General features: G+C 40.5%; 1 protein-coding gene across 3 annotated transcripts; it reads left to right on the top strand.

Moving 5' to 3' along the window:
- The first annotated feature begins 46 nt into the window (after positions 1 to 46).
- On the top strand, positions 47 to 13,862 carry rbm18 (RNA binding motif protein 18). Of its 3 annotated transcripts, none has more exons than XM_061801539.1 (6): positions 47 to 270; positions 728 to 838; positions 7,093 to 7,219; positions 9,114 to 9,200; positions 11,241 to 11,341; positions 13,130 to 13,862. In XM_061801539.1, the coding sequence occupies exons 2-6, from the start codon at positions 732 to 734 to the stop codon at positions 13,299 to 13,301; spliced, it is 594 nt and encodes a 197-aa protein (XP_061657523.1). In that variant the 5' UTR covers positions 47 to 270; positions 728 to 731; the 3' UTR covers positions 13,302 to 13,862. The 3 variants fall into 3 exon arrangements, with proteins under 3 accessions (XP_061657523.1, XP_061657522.1, XP_061657524.1); XM_061801538.1 differs by having other exon boundaries at positions 49 to 270; positions 725 to 838; XM_061801540.1 differs by having other exon boundaries at positions 51 to 270; positions 725 to 838; positions 9,114 to 9,194.
- The last annotated feature ends 845 nt before the right edge of the window (positions 13,863 to 14,707 follow it).

Below are 14,707 nucleotides of genomic sequence, written 5' to 3'. Positions count from 1 at the left end.
CGGGACATACGGAGTTAAAAACGAGCAGGCTCTCATCACAAAATTACGAAATCACCGTGCGCCCATGTTGTTGGACGGTAGCAAGTTGAATGCCTCGCCTTAAAAACAACACAAAGCGTTCAATGTTTTTAATATCTGTAAAATGCCTTGTGGATTTAGAATGAGCAATAATATTATTTGACGTCACTGAGTCATCCCGAAAGCGGGATTAGAAGCAATTTCAATACAAGAAGTCGCTGACATAAATTGCAGGTCTGATTGACTGAGGAGGTAAGCCTGAACATGCTAACCGCTAATAACCTGCAAGAAAATAGCAATCAATCAATATTAGATGGCCGATTTTGTCAATTTCTGGACGCCTTGCTTACTGTCTAGCACAGTAATTCATATCGAGCAGCTTGTAGTGGTTCAAGGTGAATACAAGTTTGAATTTGAAGTATTTAAAAAAATAGTTTTTACCATGAAAAATCATGGTATTATATTGATATAACTAACCTTTGAAAGTGCATAACGAGCAAATGGTGTTCACTTCTCATAGTTAAGTTTTTGGCCATCAATCATTTGATATATAATCAATTTTAACGTTTTGATAACAGAAACTAATAAGATGCTCTACCGCTCATATCTAAGTCAACCTATGTTCTTCCAAACAAGTTTATTGAATAGTAGTATCATTTTACATGATTTTAATCGTTAAACTAGATCCATTTACTTTGCTTGTCAGTAGACATATGTCGTCTGCAGCAGAGACGATGGAAAATGCCTCCATCATTTCAGACAGTGGGGCCCATGACGGAAACCGCTTGTGGATAGGCAACATCGACCCCAAAATCACAGAGTGAGTATTTGATCTCATTTTATTAATCTGCAATTTGAGACTGTTGGCGTGAATACTTAATTTCTTTCGGCTTGTCCCGTTAGGGGTCGCCACAGCGTGACATTTCAGATGAACGCTCATATTTGTTTGGCACAGTTTTTACGCCGGATGTCCTTCCTGACGAAACGCCTCTTGGGGAGTGGAGACCCCAGTGGGATACGAACTTGCGACCCTTGGTTTACCAAACCAATGCTCTAACCACAATAACTAGTACTGATTTGACAAATAACTGCCCCCCCCCCCACACACACACACACAGTTGTAAAACGTGGTCAGATTTTAACACAAATCTGCTTTTCACCCAAAACTAACAAATCTGACTCGCATACGAGAAGCTGCCAACTCTAAGCAGCATTCAAGCAGTCAATGCAAGGACTGATGTTTGGCAGTCCGCCTTATAAATCACAAACTTTGCCTTTTAAACCTGCCTGCATCTGCCTCCCAGAGAGACGCAGATGCAGCATTGTGTGCGCAGGCATGATTGATGAACTGTGTGCGTGCGTGCGTGCGTGCGTGTGTGTGTGTGTGTGTGTCTGTGGCAGGCTGAGACTGAGCAGACAGGGCCTTGGGTGTGTGAAACAGAGGCAGTGAGGCGTGGAGCCGCTCTGCAAAAGTGGCGGCCATCATTCTTCACCCACCTGCCCTGTTTACTCTCTCTGTCAAGCTGGACCTGTGGCGCTTTGTATGTTTGTTTTATTTTGTGTAGACTGTACATCACAATTTTATAAGATGGTCCATCATCAGTTATGTGACATTGGTACATCTTCATATCAACATTTTCTACTGAAATTATGTTTTATTTTTGGATACAGTTAATACCAGAGATTGCAGTAGAAAATGTATATGATTTGTGTAGCCAATATTTTAGCATAACACCCACAATACAGTGGTGCTTGGACCACTGGTCTCTGACCCATAGAAATGAATGGAAATAACCAGGTACCACTGCATATGCTTTTAATATAATTTTAATTAGGGTAACCATTCTATTTTTAATACATTAGAAACAACAACAATATTTAAACACTCTCAATTTTAATGGCAAATGAGCAGTAATTGTAAATATCAGCCATTTAATCTCAGTCTACTTGCACACACACCCCGGCAATTGACAAGCATATGGTAGGTGGGTGATTTAGATGAAAAGATAATGCAGCAATCTATAGCTTCACTCAGCCCCCCCTTCAGTCAAATGACACACACTCAAATGGTTGACAGGAGTCAAAGGAGATTGAAATCCAAGTCCTTTGTCAAAAATATTGCTAAAGACATGTCTGACAGCCCTCCTCTTCCCTTTGAGAGAATGGGAACTAACTCAAGATGTAAATTTACTATGGTGACACAAGATTTGTACAACCTTCTAGTTTAACTTTTGTTCCCAAAATTGGGTTCAAACTCCAAATTTTTCTATTTTTATCTCAAGTAGCTACAAATGTGTATTGTATTATATTCATGTTAGAGTCTCTTGTTGGTTCTTCGTTGTGATAGCAATTGCAGGGTTTTAAATGTGAAACCACCACAAATGTATGAGTTTGAGGGACTTTAATGTACATTGTGCTGGAGTAGAAGGTCTTTTTTTTTTTTTTTTTTGATAGCACGTGTTTTTGTGTGCGCATTGAGGGGGCTTCTGCAGAATGTATGTGCTTCAGCTCTGGTGGGCGTCTAGACAGGCGTTTCCTTCCCTTTCCTATGCCCTGCTCCGCTTCTGTTTAAATAGCGCTACTAGCGCACAGTACGAAGAGAAAACATGAGAAATGCCCACAGCCCCTGTTGCTGATTGGGAAGATTAATTGGGCCCTGGCTGGCAGTGGCGCTACACTTTGTTTGTTCACTGAGCGTAGCTGTGTGCTTTTGAGGGGGAATGCAGACTTGCAATGTGAAGTCCCCCTTCCTCTAGCACAAAGCTTAATCCCTTAAAAGATGTAATGCATTAGTTCACTTTTTTTAATGTTCCACCAATCGAAATTGTGCATTTTTTTGTACTAAGTAATCAAGAGTTCTTGGTTGGTTGTACTCCAGCAATTTTAAGTATAAAAATGGCAGTCTGTCAAAATGCTGAATTTGGTTGGAATACTCATTTCAGTTTGAGCACAACACACCAAGAAACTTGAAAATGACATGAAGGATTTTGGAAATGGTGAATTTTCAATAACGTTTTGGGAAAGGGTTTTTATGTGGTATTGTGTATTGAAAATCTAGTAAAAGAAAAATGCTGTCAAATTTAAGTAAAACAGTATAACATGATTATTTTTCATATCTCCATAGCCCTTTAATTTTGTTTGGCTCACAGGTTTCAGTTAAAAATGGTCACAAATGAGCTGACCTGGGGCAAAATGTGAAGAAGGATCTCCTAGTCGATGTGTCAAAATTCCCGTAGTATTTCAAATGGCGTCATTTGGCTTAAAACTCCACTTACATAGCACAAGTGGAAAGAGCAGTTGGGGCAGTACAACTGGTCTTTTACTTGACTAATCGATTGGTTCTTTGTTAAATTACTTGCTATGGAGGATTTTAAAGGCGTTGAATTGCTCGTTCCATCAATTCTTCAAAGTTTGGAGACTCATGCTATGTTGCTATTTTAAGGCAAAGAAATAGCAATCCCTCAAATAAAGCCATTTACTCATAAACACCCTAATTAATCATCAGGTGCACCGTCATATTGAGTAAATACCGACCACATCCAAAATACTGTTGCTTTTTTTTTTCCTAGCTAGGTCTTTGTAATTGCTTTAGCTATGACTGATACTGTACCATCATGAGTCATGCTAGATGTCATTATTATAACGAACGCCTCCTGAAAGGTCCTCATGGTATATGTCAAGCTGACGTTTATTCTGTAATTCATTGAAGAAAATAAAACACACAAGCCTATGGAACTTTTCCACATTATCCCGAAAACATTTTGGGACTAGAAAAGAACACATTGCCACACACACTCGCATCGTTGTTATTCATTTCTCATTGCAAATGCAACAAATTGCCTTTCAAAGCTGGGAAATGTCTGCATTTATTTCAAAGTGACTGCAAGACGTCATGTTGTATTTTTTTCACAGGTACCTTAATAAAAAGTCACTGACCGTCTTCAGTCAAACTACACATAGGATAAAGAGTTACAGCACAATTAACATCCACTTGTCGCTACCTCCGCCCCCTCTACTACTGGGCCAGTACCAAGTAATGCTTTTGTTACCTTGGCCACCAAAGGTGAGGCTAGGGTGTGTACCTTACCTTTGCCCCTGATCTATGATGGTATCATGATCATCCTCAACAAGTTTTTGCTAAATGTTTGTTGTAATGCTCAGTAGAGATGGTCTTAAAGAATGGCATTCATTTAGCTTGACCCTAAATTGCGAGTCTCGTGTGTTGTCTGTGTTCTATCTAAGTGATCTTTGTAACATTTTGTCCATTTGTATTGCAGCTCCTCCACTTTCCACTGAGATGGTCACTTATTTGAAATGAACTCCCCCCTTTTCTCTTTCCTTGTGTCACTCCCACTACCTGTCTTCTCTCCTCGCTTCCTTGGCTGCATCTTCCTCTCGCCTCCACCTTTCACCTTGCAGTCATCGTTCCCACTCTGAACTTTACTCTCACTCTCTACAGGTTCTCCCACCCTTTCCTCCTCCCCCATCTCCTCCTCTTCCTCCGGTGGTTTTTACGGCTCCCGTGAGGCACAGTCCATTGTGGTTCTGTTGCCACTCGCGAGTATCCCGAAATGTACTTGGAGTGTCTGTTTATATACTGTATTTTTACCGCTGACAATTTTTTTTTTTTTTTTTTGGGGAGGGAGAGTGGGGAATTTTTCTTTACTGTATTTTAAAGACATCTTTCATATCCAATATATAAATATCCATAGTCAGTTTTCAATGAGTTGTATTTAGTGTAGAAAGTGTTACAATTGCTTATTTGAAGCTGTGTTTAGGTTGGATTGCAGGGTGGTGTCTGGGAAAAGTCGAAGTCATCTGTGCTATAAAGCTCTCAGGGGAGCTGTACAAGAGTACAACTGTACGGCAACCTGGAAATTCGCACTTCACATCCCCGACGCATTCTCACACACTCACACACACACTACACATTGTCATACAGTTATCCTTGTAGTGCCAGGCACACATATAAAGCTCCTGAGATTTAAAATAACAAAGAAACAATCAGAGGCTGTAAAACAGTTCAAAACAGTATTTCACCTGAAGTTACCTTGAGCACTGTGGAGTCTGATACAGTCAAGGTATTTATTGATTTCTTTGCATATTCCGTTGAGTTCCATCAAGCCAAATTCAACAAATCCTAATTCAAAGGTAGTAGTTAAGTTGCCCAAACTAACCTTTGCAATATTAATTTGGTGAAACGCAGATTAAATATAATGACAAATTGGTGTAACAAATGTTTTGTTTTTGCTGTCATTGTCATTGATGTAAAAACAATCTCTATGTGAAGTCCATCCATCAGTTTTCTTTGCCGCTTATCCTCACGAGGGTCACGGGGAGTGCTGGAGCCTATCCCAGCTGTCAAAGGGGAGGAAGTTGGAAAGTGGTTGCCAGCCAATCGCAGGGCACATTGAGACAAACACTCACAATCACACCTAGGGGAAATTTAGAGTGTCCAAATAATGTTGCATGTTTTTGGGGGATGTGGGAGGAAACCGGAGTGCCTGGAGAAAACCCACGCACATGCAAACTCCACACAGGCGGGGCCGGGATTGAACCCGGGTCCTCAGAACTGTGAGGCCCACGCTTTACCAGCCAATCCACCGTGCCGCCTACTATGTGAAGTAAAAGTTGAATAAAACTGTACCTGATAAGTAATGATGCATTGAGGGGCTAGCTAACTGAGTGTCGTAGGGCTTTATTTATAATTAAATTTTAGCTATGGAACTCTTCTAAAGTGAAGCAATGTGTTTATTTACTTCAATGCTAAGTGTGGTGTACCCATTTATAACGATTGTTCAATGTGTGTGTGTGAGAGGTTGAGGGAGTGCGTACACGAGTGTAGTGCTTATGTGAGTAACGAGCTCTTGCATGTTTTGGTACAAGAAATGTATTGGGGACTTAGTTGTTAACAAAAAGCTCATATAATCAAACATTTACTGAGCAGCAGTATACATTTGCCCCCATTCTCCCAAACCTCTGCTGATGCCGACTCCGGAGCCAAGCCCGGCGGAGGAGTTCATTCGACTCTGCCAGGGGTGAAAACCTTCAACAAAACAGCCCAGCATCCGCATTTCAACCTTCGCCTTTAGAGAACTTGACAAACATGAAGGATCCCATCTAAAAGAGATGGGTTGGGAGGGAACGTTCTCTGACATTCTTAGCGAATGGAATGGGAACTGGCATCTGTGGTAAACCACAGGACAAAATGTAGTGTGCTCTTGAGGCTTTGGGGCTCAGCAGACCCATTCCCCCCACGAGCCATAAAAGATAGATACCGTGACAGACAGTGATTAAATGTATCGAGAATTCAATACAGAGGAAAAAAAATGGGCCAAAAAAAAAAAAAACAATCACTGAACACTATATTTCAGGCAAACAGGATCGCTGTGGCCATGAGGAACATCGTGAAAATAAATGTACCTTTAAGTTGGAGTCTAAAAATACTACAGGGCGCTCCAATTTAAGTTGGATTCTCGTACATTGTCATTCGAAAGCTGCTAAACATGTACCAAGTGCAGTTGAACAGAGCCTGGATGTCGGCAGGTGACGCAGATCTCATTGTCCGGCCTCTTTTCCCAAAAGACCCATTTTTCCTACGCCGAGTCCAGTCGTACCCACGCTTCCAAACGCACACGGCGCATAGCTCTTCCGTGAGCGCATATCTAAGTTCAGTCGCTCGCTTGATGTTGTTTGTGCAGAGTCGTGCGCACGGGAGGGGAGCTCGAGGCTTCCTCTGTTTTATTCCCTCATTGTCCCGCTACCGTATCCTCAGCATTGTCTCAATAAAAGATTTACAGTCTCAGGCGTGCCACACCAGCTGGCCCGCTGCTAAAAAGGTGTCAGGGAGGGGAAAGCTGCCATTCTCATTATCCCTTGCACTTGACAGATTGACACCGTACAGTAGCAGGGTGCAGGATGACAACCCTTCTGATGTGGGGACTAAATTATGTTTCCTTTTGTTCCAGGATTATTTTAACTGAATAAAGATAAATCACATACTCATTTTGCACTTCTGTTTGGGTTTTTTTTGTTGTTTATGTGCGTTTTCTGTCACATTTCCTCTCCTGGCAGGTATCACTTGGTGAAGCTCTTAGAAAAGTTTGGCCATGTGAAACAGTTCGACTTCCTGTTCCATAAGTCCGGTCCTCTAGAGGGGCAACCGCGAGGCTACTGCTTTGTCAACTTCAACACCAGAGAGGTACTCTACTGTACACACAACATGTAGCTACACTATTTCTAACCTATTTAACTAACTTGATGATGCAGTTGTTCACCATGTTATTCCATTCTTTTGGTCATTAAAACCTTACGATGACCTCATTTGCTCTTTTTTATTGATAACCCAATGAATCCTTGCATCACTTTTCATGAAACAAAAAAATGAACTGCATGTTAATTTCACCATTAATGTTGCATCATCATAAGGCCTTTTCAACACTTTAAGATTGATTCATATTTTGTCAAAATAACACACCCCTGATGGAACAAAACAATGTTAGGAATTTGTGGAAAACTGTTGATAATCAGGACTCGTGCTAAAACACTGAAAGCACTGCATTTGGTTTGCCTAATGATCTTGTAATATCCATATCAAATATTAAAAAAAAAAAAAAAAAGACCAAATCTGGACATGGGTGGCTTTAACTCTGTCGGCAATGATTTATGTGTCGTCATTACGCCCGCTGTTCAACAATCACAATGTAATAATGTCTGTTGCTGTCAGAGATTCTGTTTTGTATTAAAACCACCGGAGAAGATGACCCCACCCCCCACCACACGTACACGCACAAACACACACACACACACTCCCCAACTTTGCTGGCCGGACGGCCTGTATTTGTTTTAGAATGAGCCGGGGGGATCACGATAAGCATCTAGTTTCACAGCCAGTGTCCATCATTCGGCTATGAAGTCCTCCCAGAAGAGTGATACAAAGGAAGTGTGTGTTTATCTTCTACACTCACACAAACACTTACTCGAACACCCAGATTAAGTACTTCATTAATACACAGTGTCCTCCGTTTATGACAGTCCCGTAACCCAAATTTGTAAGGTGGAATGTCCCTAGTATAGTATTGAAGTCAGATTTACTGTAGTTTATGGACAACAAGCCACAACTTTTTTTCTGGTGATGTGAACTCTTCGGCATAAAGATTATTTATTTATTTATTTTGTCACGGGCTGTTATCATTTTAAACGTACAACAAAACAAAACTTGTTTGAAGGTAAGAGTTGAACCATGTCCATTCCCTATAATGCACTAATGCACTCAGGTTTGGGGATGTGCAGATGCCATCAACGTGTAAGAGAAGAAGACTTTTACTTTTTAGCATGCGTAGAAGAAGAAATTACCCCAAGGGCACGTACAAAAAGAATTTACCTCAAATGCACGTAGAAGAATCTACCTCAGTTGTGTGTAGAAGGAGAAATAGCTCATAGCAAAACAGAGCCTGACATGCATGAATGCAAAATATAAATTTTTAATTTAATTAATTTAACCCGAGATGAAAATGAGATTGACAACGACTGAGAGACTAAAATGAACAGAGACTTTCTGAGTCTTCACCTCTGAAAATGAATATGACGTGGTTTGAGTGAACAGAAGGAGGGGGGGATAAAAATAATTACTTTCCTGTTATGTTTGAGCCATTTTACAGTCACTGTTTAGGTAAAAGTTATGTAAATAAATATTTCCAAAGTCTTTCTGTTTGAATATCTTATTTCATAATGTACCAGTACGTACGGTATATATCCAGGGGGGGGGGTAGGAGAGTGGGCACGGTTTATCAACTGGAGCGCACTGTTGTCTGGAAAATCCGGTACATTAAATTTTTATGTAAAAAAAAAAAAAAAAAACTCATAGGCAGGCCATCAGTAAACAAAATGAGTTCATACAGCAGTAATTGAGTGTGTATTGTTAAACGTTTTGTCGGTACTGCTGTAAACTGAGGATGCCCCTCTTATACAATAGCATGAATGTCACTTGTTTTTTTTTCAGCTTGAACTGTTTTGTTTTTATCATTCTTTTTCCACCTCTGTTGTAGACGTTCTCATGACGTAGCACATTTGATTCATCTTACTTTTGTCTGCAGGAGGCCGAGAGAGCCATCCAGTGCTTGAATGGCAAGCTAGCGCTGTCCAAAAAGCTGGTTGTGCGTTGGGCACACGCACAGGTAAGGGTAAGTGTCGCACTCTCTTGTTGCACTACAACACTTCAACATGCACTTACAACACCGTTGTGTTGGGGGCGGCTTACAGGCCACAATTCCAAGTGAGACGTTCAAGTTAGTTTGGCCTCGTCTTCAGCATCCTTTTCACAGAGCTCTCGATCAGTTGCTACATCAGAGCTCTAACGGCATTCCGCAGTCTGATAACTATGTTCATTATTGTACACCCTGGCACAGGGGTGTCAAACTAATTTTTGTCCCTTGCCATGTTTCCCCAGCAGGCCATTACGACTGTGAAACCATAAAATTATGTAACTGCCTCATCATATTCACACATGAAATTTATGAACTGGATTTGGGAATCAGTAATTAAAGGTAATTGGTTTTTCAAATATTGTTTGGTAACATAAAAATGCTTGCAATCAATCCATGTTATGATTTATGACATGACAATTTGAAATGTTGGTATAGATTTGAACAAAAATCATGGAAGTTGATACACATGATTTGACTTGGCAGGCCACATAAAATCATGCGGCGGGTCGGATTTGGCCCCCGGGCCATGAGTTTGACACCTGTGCCCTAGCGGAAGGGTGCATGCTATTGAATTTTGGTACGTGCTAAAACGTTTTCATTTTTTCATACTTCACTGTCCATCCTCAGTTACTAGTTAACAGAGAGAGCAGTGGAATCTGAGTACAACTTCTATTTTAACAATAGACTGCTTACTGGCAAATCGTGGCGGGAAATCCTGTATAAAGATGAATCACACCCCGCAGTCACACATGCGAACATGCAGCCACACACACACCCACGCACATAGTGTCACGTTTCATCACTTTGGCCTTATGCTTCTTATTTATTACAACAATTAATGCAACATACAACACTATATCTCTCCCTGGAGAAATTTGATTGGATGCTTGGTGAGCAGTATAATCATTCAGCAATGCTATGTCATCAATCCTTTTCTGCACATGTTTTACTTATGTAAAAGTGGGGGAAAAAGTGCAATAATTCAGAACCTATATTTTTGTGTGAGCTATTAACTTGGCATTTACAGGTAATTTGATCAGTGGTTCTCAAACTGGTCAAAAAACTCTTGCGTGTCCACGAGTTGTAGTTTAGGAGTCTGCAAAATAATTTCCTACAAGTTCTTATCTTCATCATTAAAAAAAAAAAGTGCAATCCTTAATTTATCTGGATTTCATCAAAATAAACTAATTACTCCTTCCTACTTCAACATAATATCCATGCATAAATATATAAGTAAACATTATTTTTTACTATTGTTACTGAAATAAAGTGTGCATTAAGGAACTATTTTTTTCAAGAATATAGTTCATTTTTAATGCTTTTTTTTTTATTAAAGACATAATATTACAAAATTTTAAAAATAAGACTTCAAGTTCATGGCATTCTAACTTAAATTTAAATTTGGTCTGAACACTGTGTAATTTTGTCCTATAGAATAGATTAATTGCATTAGCATTTGGTGGTCCACATGGTGGTTTAATTGGAATCGGGATTATGGAGGGAAATTTTGAAAACATTCTCCCGTGTAAGGGTTCCCCCGGACTAAAACGTTTTGAGCTCTCGCCCTCCCGGCAGTGTTGTAAAATGACCCAATACACTATTCAATGCGGTGCCAAGTGATGGGCTTGGGTTCACCTGTCATGTGACGTCCATTTTTTTTTTTTGTCTTTTTTTTTAGGGAACAAGAATTCAAAGTTGGCTAGTGGAGATGTTTGGAATGAGTGCAGACAGCGGCCTGTTGTGGGGGGGGGGTCTTATTCTCAGCACACGGCTTTCTGCATGTTCTCTAGCCGTTTGCTAAATGCTGAGCTAAAGCCTTCATTCTTTCATTTTCGATGCGATTTGTGTTATACAAATCCCTGCTTTCTCATTTCCGACTGTCACTCTGATACTCCGGTTATTTTCTGTCTCTTTCCATCTCTCTGTGCTTTTTCCGTGTATGCATCTCTACTTGTGTCCATCTCTCTGTTCTCTGGCCGCCTCCATCATCACCATCAACATCGTTGTCATCTGCAGAGGTTTGAAGGTTTCCGTAACGACAAGACGATGCCTTCCAGCTTGGAGCCGTCGAGCAGCGGCGAGGGAGGCGAGGGATCCTTGGCGACGAACCACCTCAGGTTATTTGAGTGCATCCAATCACATTTTTCCTAAAAGGAAACTTATGTGTATTATTTTCCACAATTTAAAGCACTTTGAATGTCTGTAGCAGGAATTACAATTCATCAATTACTGCGCAGACATATCAACACAAATATGCTCACATCCCCAGCGAAACGACACTTCCACAAAACGATCATGTTCCGCTTATCAAAAGATAATCTGTACATCCACCAAAATGGGGTGCAGCTCAGTTTTACCTTTTGGCACTGGTGTAGTTCTTAAACCTCTTCTGTGGCCAAATTCCAAAGGAAGATTGCTTGCACGCAACACTTTTGGCTGATTTCAGAAATAGGCAGATGACAAAAGAGTTATTTGCTTTTTGAATTTCATAGCTGATGGGTCAGGCGACGTTTCTGAGACATAATGATTTGTATATGAGCACTGAAAATGTCAAGATTCCATTACATGTTCCTCTTACGGTTCTTTGGATCATAATTGTGTCCCACCAAGAAAACACTGAATGCATCATGATAGTGAATTCATATACACATTATGTGTGATGTTGCATGATAAGGAGTAAAAAGTACTTATTTTCTTTTTCTTTTTCATCAAAGGATTAAAAGATAGATCAAACCAAAACTCCCCAATACTGTGTAGGGCAACTACACTCAAGGATCCACCGCACACTGGCAGCAGAATGCCACTGAACTGGAAAATTAGGAGAATAAAAATCTGTCTGCCACTCGACACACCGACATGGCCAGACTTTTGACCCTTACACATGTAATAACCCCGCTAAAATAGGGGAAAGATTTTGATCCCTGGTGTTCCTATTAGTAAACAATTTTTTGAGGCAAGTTCTGTATTATTATTTAGTCAACCACAATCCACCCACAAAAATTCTCAGGGAAGAAGGTGGCTGTAACTTCTTTAAAATATTTCAAAGAAATGACTGAAAAATAAAAATGTGTGTGTGCATACCAGAGAGGCTATACACACACACACATGACAAATGTCAGCGATTGAGCACACACTAAATATATATTCCCACTTCAATTTCTAGGAACTTTTAGTGTACTGTAATTCCTGGAAGTAAAGGGTTGTAATCCACTTGGAATCTGTGAAGTAGCTCATTTAATGGATTCGTCATCATCTAAATGTTTTTAATTTAGGACTTTTACAAGAAGCCCTCAGGATTTTCTCCTGTTGATGGTGTATTTCTTGGCTCTGTGGGGGTGGCATTTTCCTGAAAGGTGCACTTTTATCCAGACAATCGGCATCTTCATCTAAAAATATTCCAATTACAAAATGCGATGGCCACAACCGGTGTCATCTCCATCCACGCCGACGAGCCCTACAATTATTTTTGGGGAGCGGCTATCGTCCTCGTGAGCTTTCATGGCGGCGTCTGCAGCCATCCTAAATGAAGCAGAGTGAGGGCTCTTAGCGAGAGACTGCGTCTCCGGGCGCGGGATGCCATCTTGAGAGCTCTTCTCGGGACACACTGAGCACTTGGGCTCTAGTGTTGCCTTGAAATGGCTCTCTTCATACCTCGCACGAGTGGAAATAAAAACACCGTCTTCCTTCACGCCCGCCCAGACACATCATCTCTGTCCTGCTCTTTACTCCTCTTACCTGCATCTTGTTTCCTCCTTACAAGGCCTTTATTTTATATTCCTGACGTTTCACCTACGATTGGCACTCTTGCTACCAGTATTTCCCTTTATAAGCCAACTAACTTCCTCTTTTTTTCTTTCTTTTTTTGTTGTTTTTGTTGGGTTTTTTTTCACATCCTCTCCATCAAGCACGAGCGCTAAGATCCGCGCCATCGAGGCCAAGCTGCAGATGATGGAGGAGAATCCGGATGAGGAGTACTCGGGCCCGTCTGCCTACGTCTATAACAAGCCGCCGGAGAGGAAGCGCTGGGAGCCCTACTCGAAATCACACAGCAGGCCCTTTCGAAGGTTTCGGAGATGACCCGTCCTCCTACTTAGCGTGGAGAGCCCCCACCCAACCCCTTTCCCCCACCCCCACCACACACATCTCAGGCCCCCCAACACATCCCAACAGGGACTTTTTGAGATGAAAATTAAAGGCACTGACATTTAGGGGTGAAAAATGGACAAACAACCTCAAGTCATTTGGTTGCTTTGTGTGTTACAGTTCCGTGTGTGTGTGTGTGTGGTGTGTGTGTGTGTGTGTGTGTGTGCTTGCAATTTGCAGGATGTTCTGAATCATTCTTATGAAAAGTACTTTTTTAAAAAATCCGACTGTATAAGCAATATATTGTAACAATGCTTGCAAAACTGTTGAGAAATATTTTTAAATGCATACCTGTTGGCTTTTTTTCTGATTAATATTTCTCAAAACTTCATTCAAATACATTTTTTAAGTTACGATCCAGGAATTGCAAACAGTGGGTCAGTGAAATAATTTGACCCGCCACGCAACTCCCAAAGGATATAAAACCTCCGAGGACATGACATTAAACCCAGAAATGCTCATAATGTATAAAAATAAACATTTGATTGACTGTTGCATCATGTTGTTGCACACGTTTATTATGGCCATTGGATGACTCCTAAAAGTAAAATTGCCCCGTTGTGAAAGAAGTCTTTTGTGCACCCAGTTGAGATGAATGTGTCTGATGTTATCCTAACACTATTTTTTTTATCGAATTTGGGCTCAGCAACAGAAATTGAATTGCTATTTATTCACTTTTTTAATTCCAATTTTTGCTCTTGTATTACTTTTTAAGTAATACAAAGGAGGTGATAATCCTTTTTGTCCCCTATTTTATATAAATATGTATACACACATAAATTCTTAATCAGGGCAATGCATATATCTGCCCCATTTATTTTCTGGTGGATTATTGAAAATGTTTTGATAGCCCAAAGTTGCTTTTAAACACCCGTCAATTCATTATGATGAGTAGTCCAAATAACGAGCTAAACCGAAGAGGACATCCATTTAGCCTAATACAATTGATTTCGTTTCCTGTGTAAATTATATATATTAACCCGGACCGAAGGGTGTGCATACTAATGCTTACAACTTGCATCCAATATAGCAGATTTGTGATAGTGCTCTAAGGAGTAACCAAATCCTATCCCTTTGCAACTAAAAACACTTTTGTGAGTTCTATTGCTGGCAAGCATCCTAACGATGTCGGTTCTTCAACGTCCCACACGAATAAGATTGTTTTGAAAATTGTGAATCTGGTTAACGATTGTGATTGTGGATTTTTGGGGACAGTGTAAACTCTGGTGAGCTCATGCACGCGTCATTTTTTTTGCCTGAAAAATAAGAAAATATAACGTACAAAACATTATTGGTCCAGTTAAATTGCTGGTTCCGCAGCAATCTCCAGCCATTTGTCA

This window comes from Syngnathoides biaculeatus, chromosome 17 (assembly GCF_019802595.1).
Source record: "Syngnathoides biaculeatus isolate LvHL_M chromosome 17, ASM1980259v1, whole genome shotgun sequence".
NCBI lineage: Eukaryota > Metazoa > Chordata > Actinopteri > Syngnathiformes > Syngnathidae > Syngnathoides > Syngnathoides biaculeatus.
The sequence above is the reverse complement of the archived record's forward strand: the minus strand, read 5'-3'. Positions and strand labels throughout refer to the sequence as shown.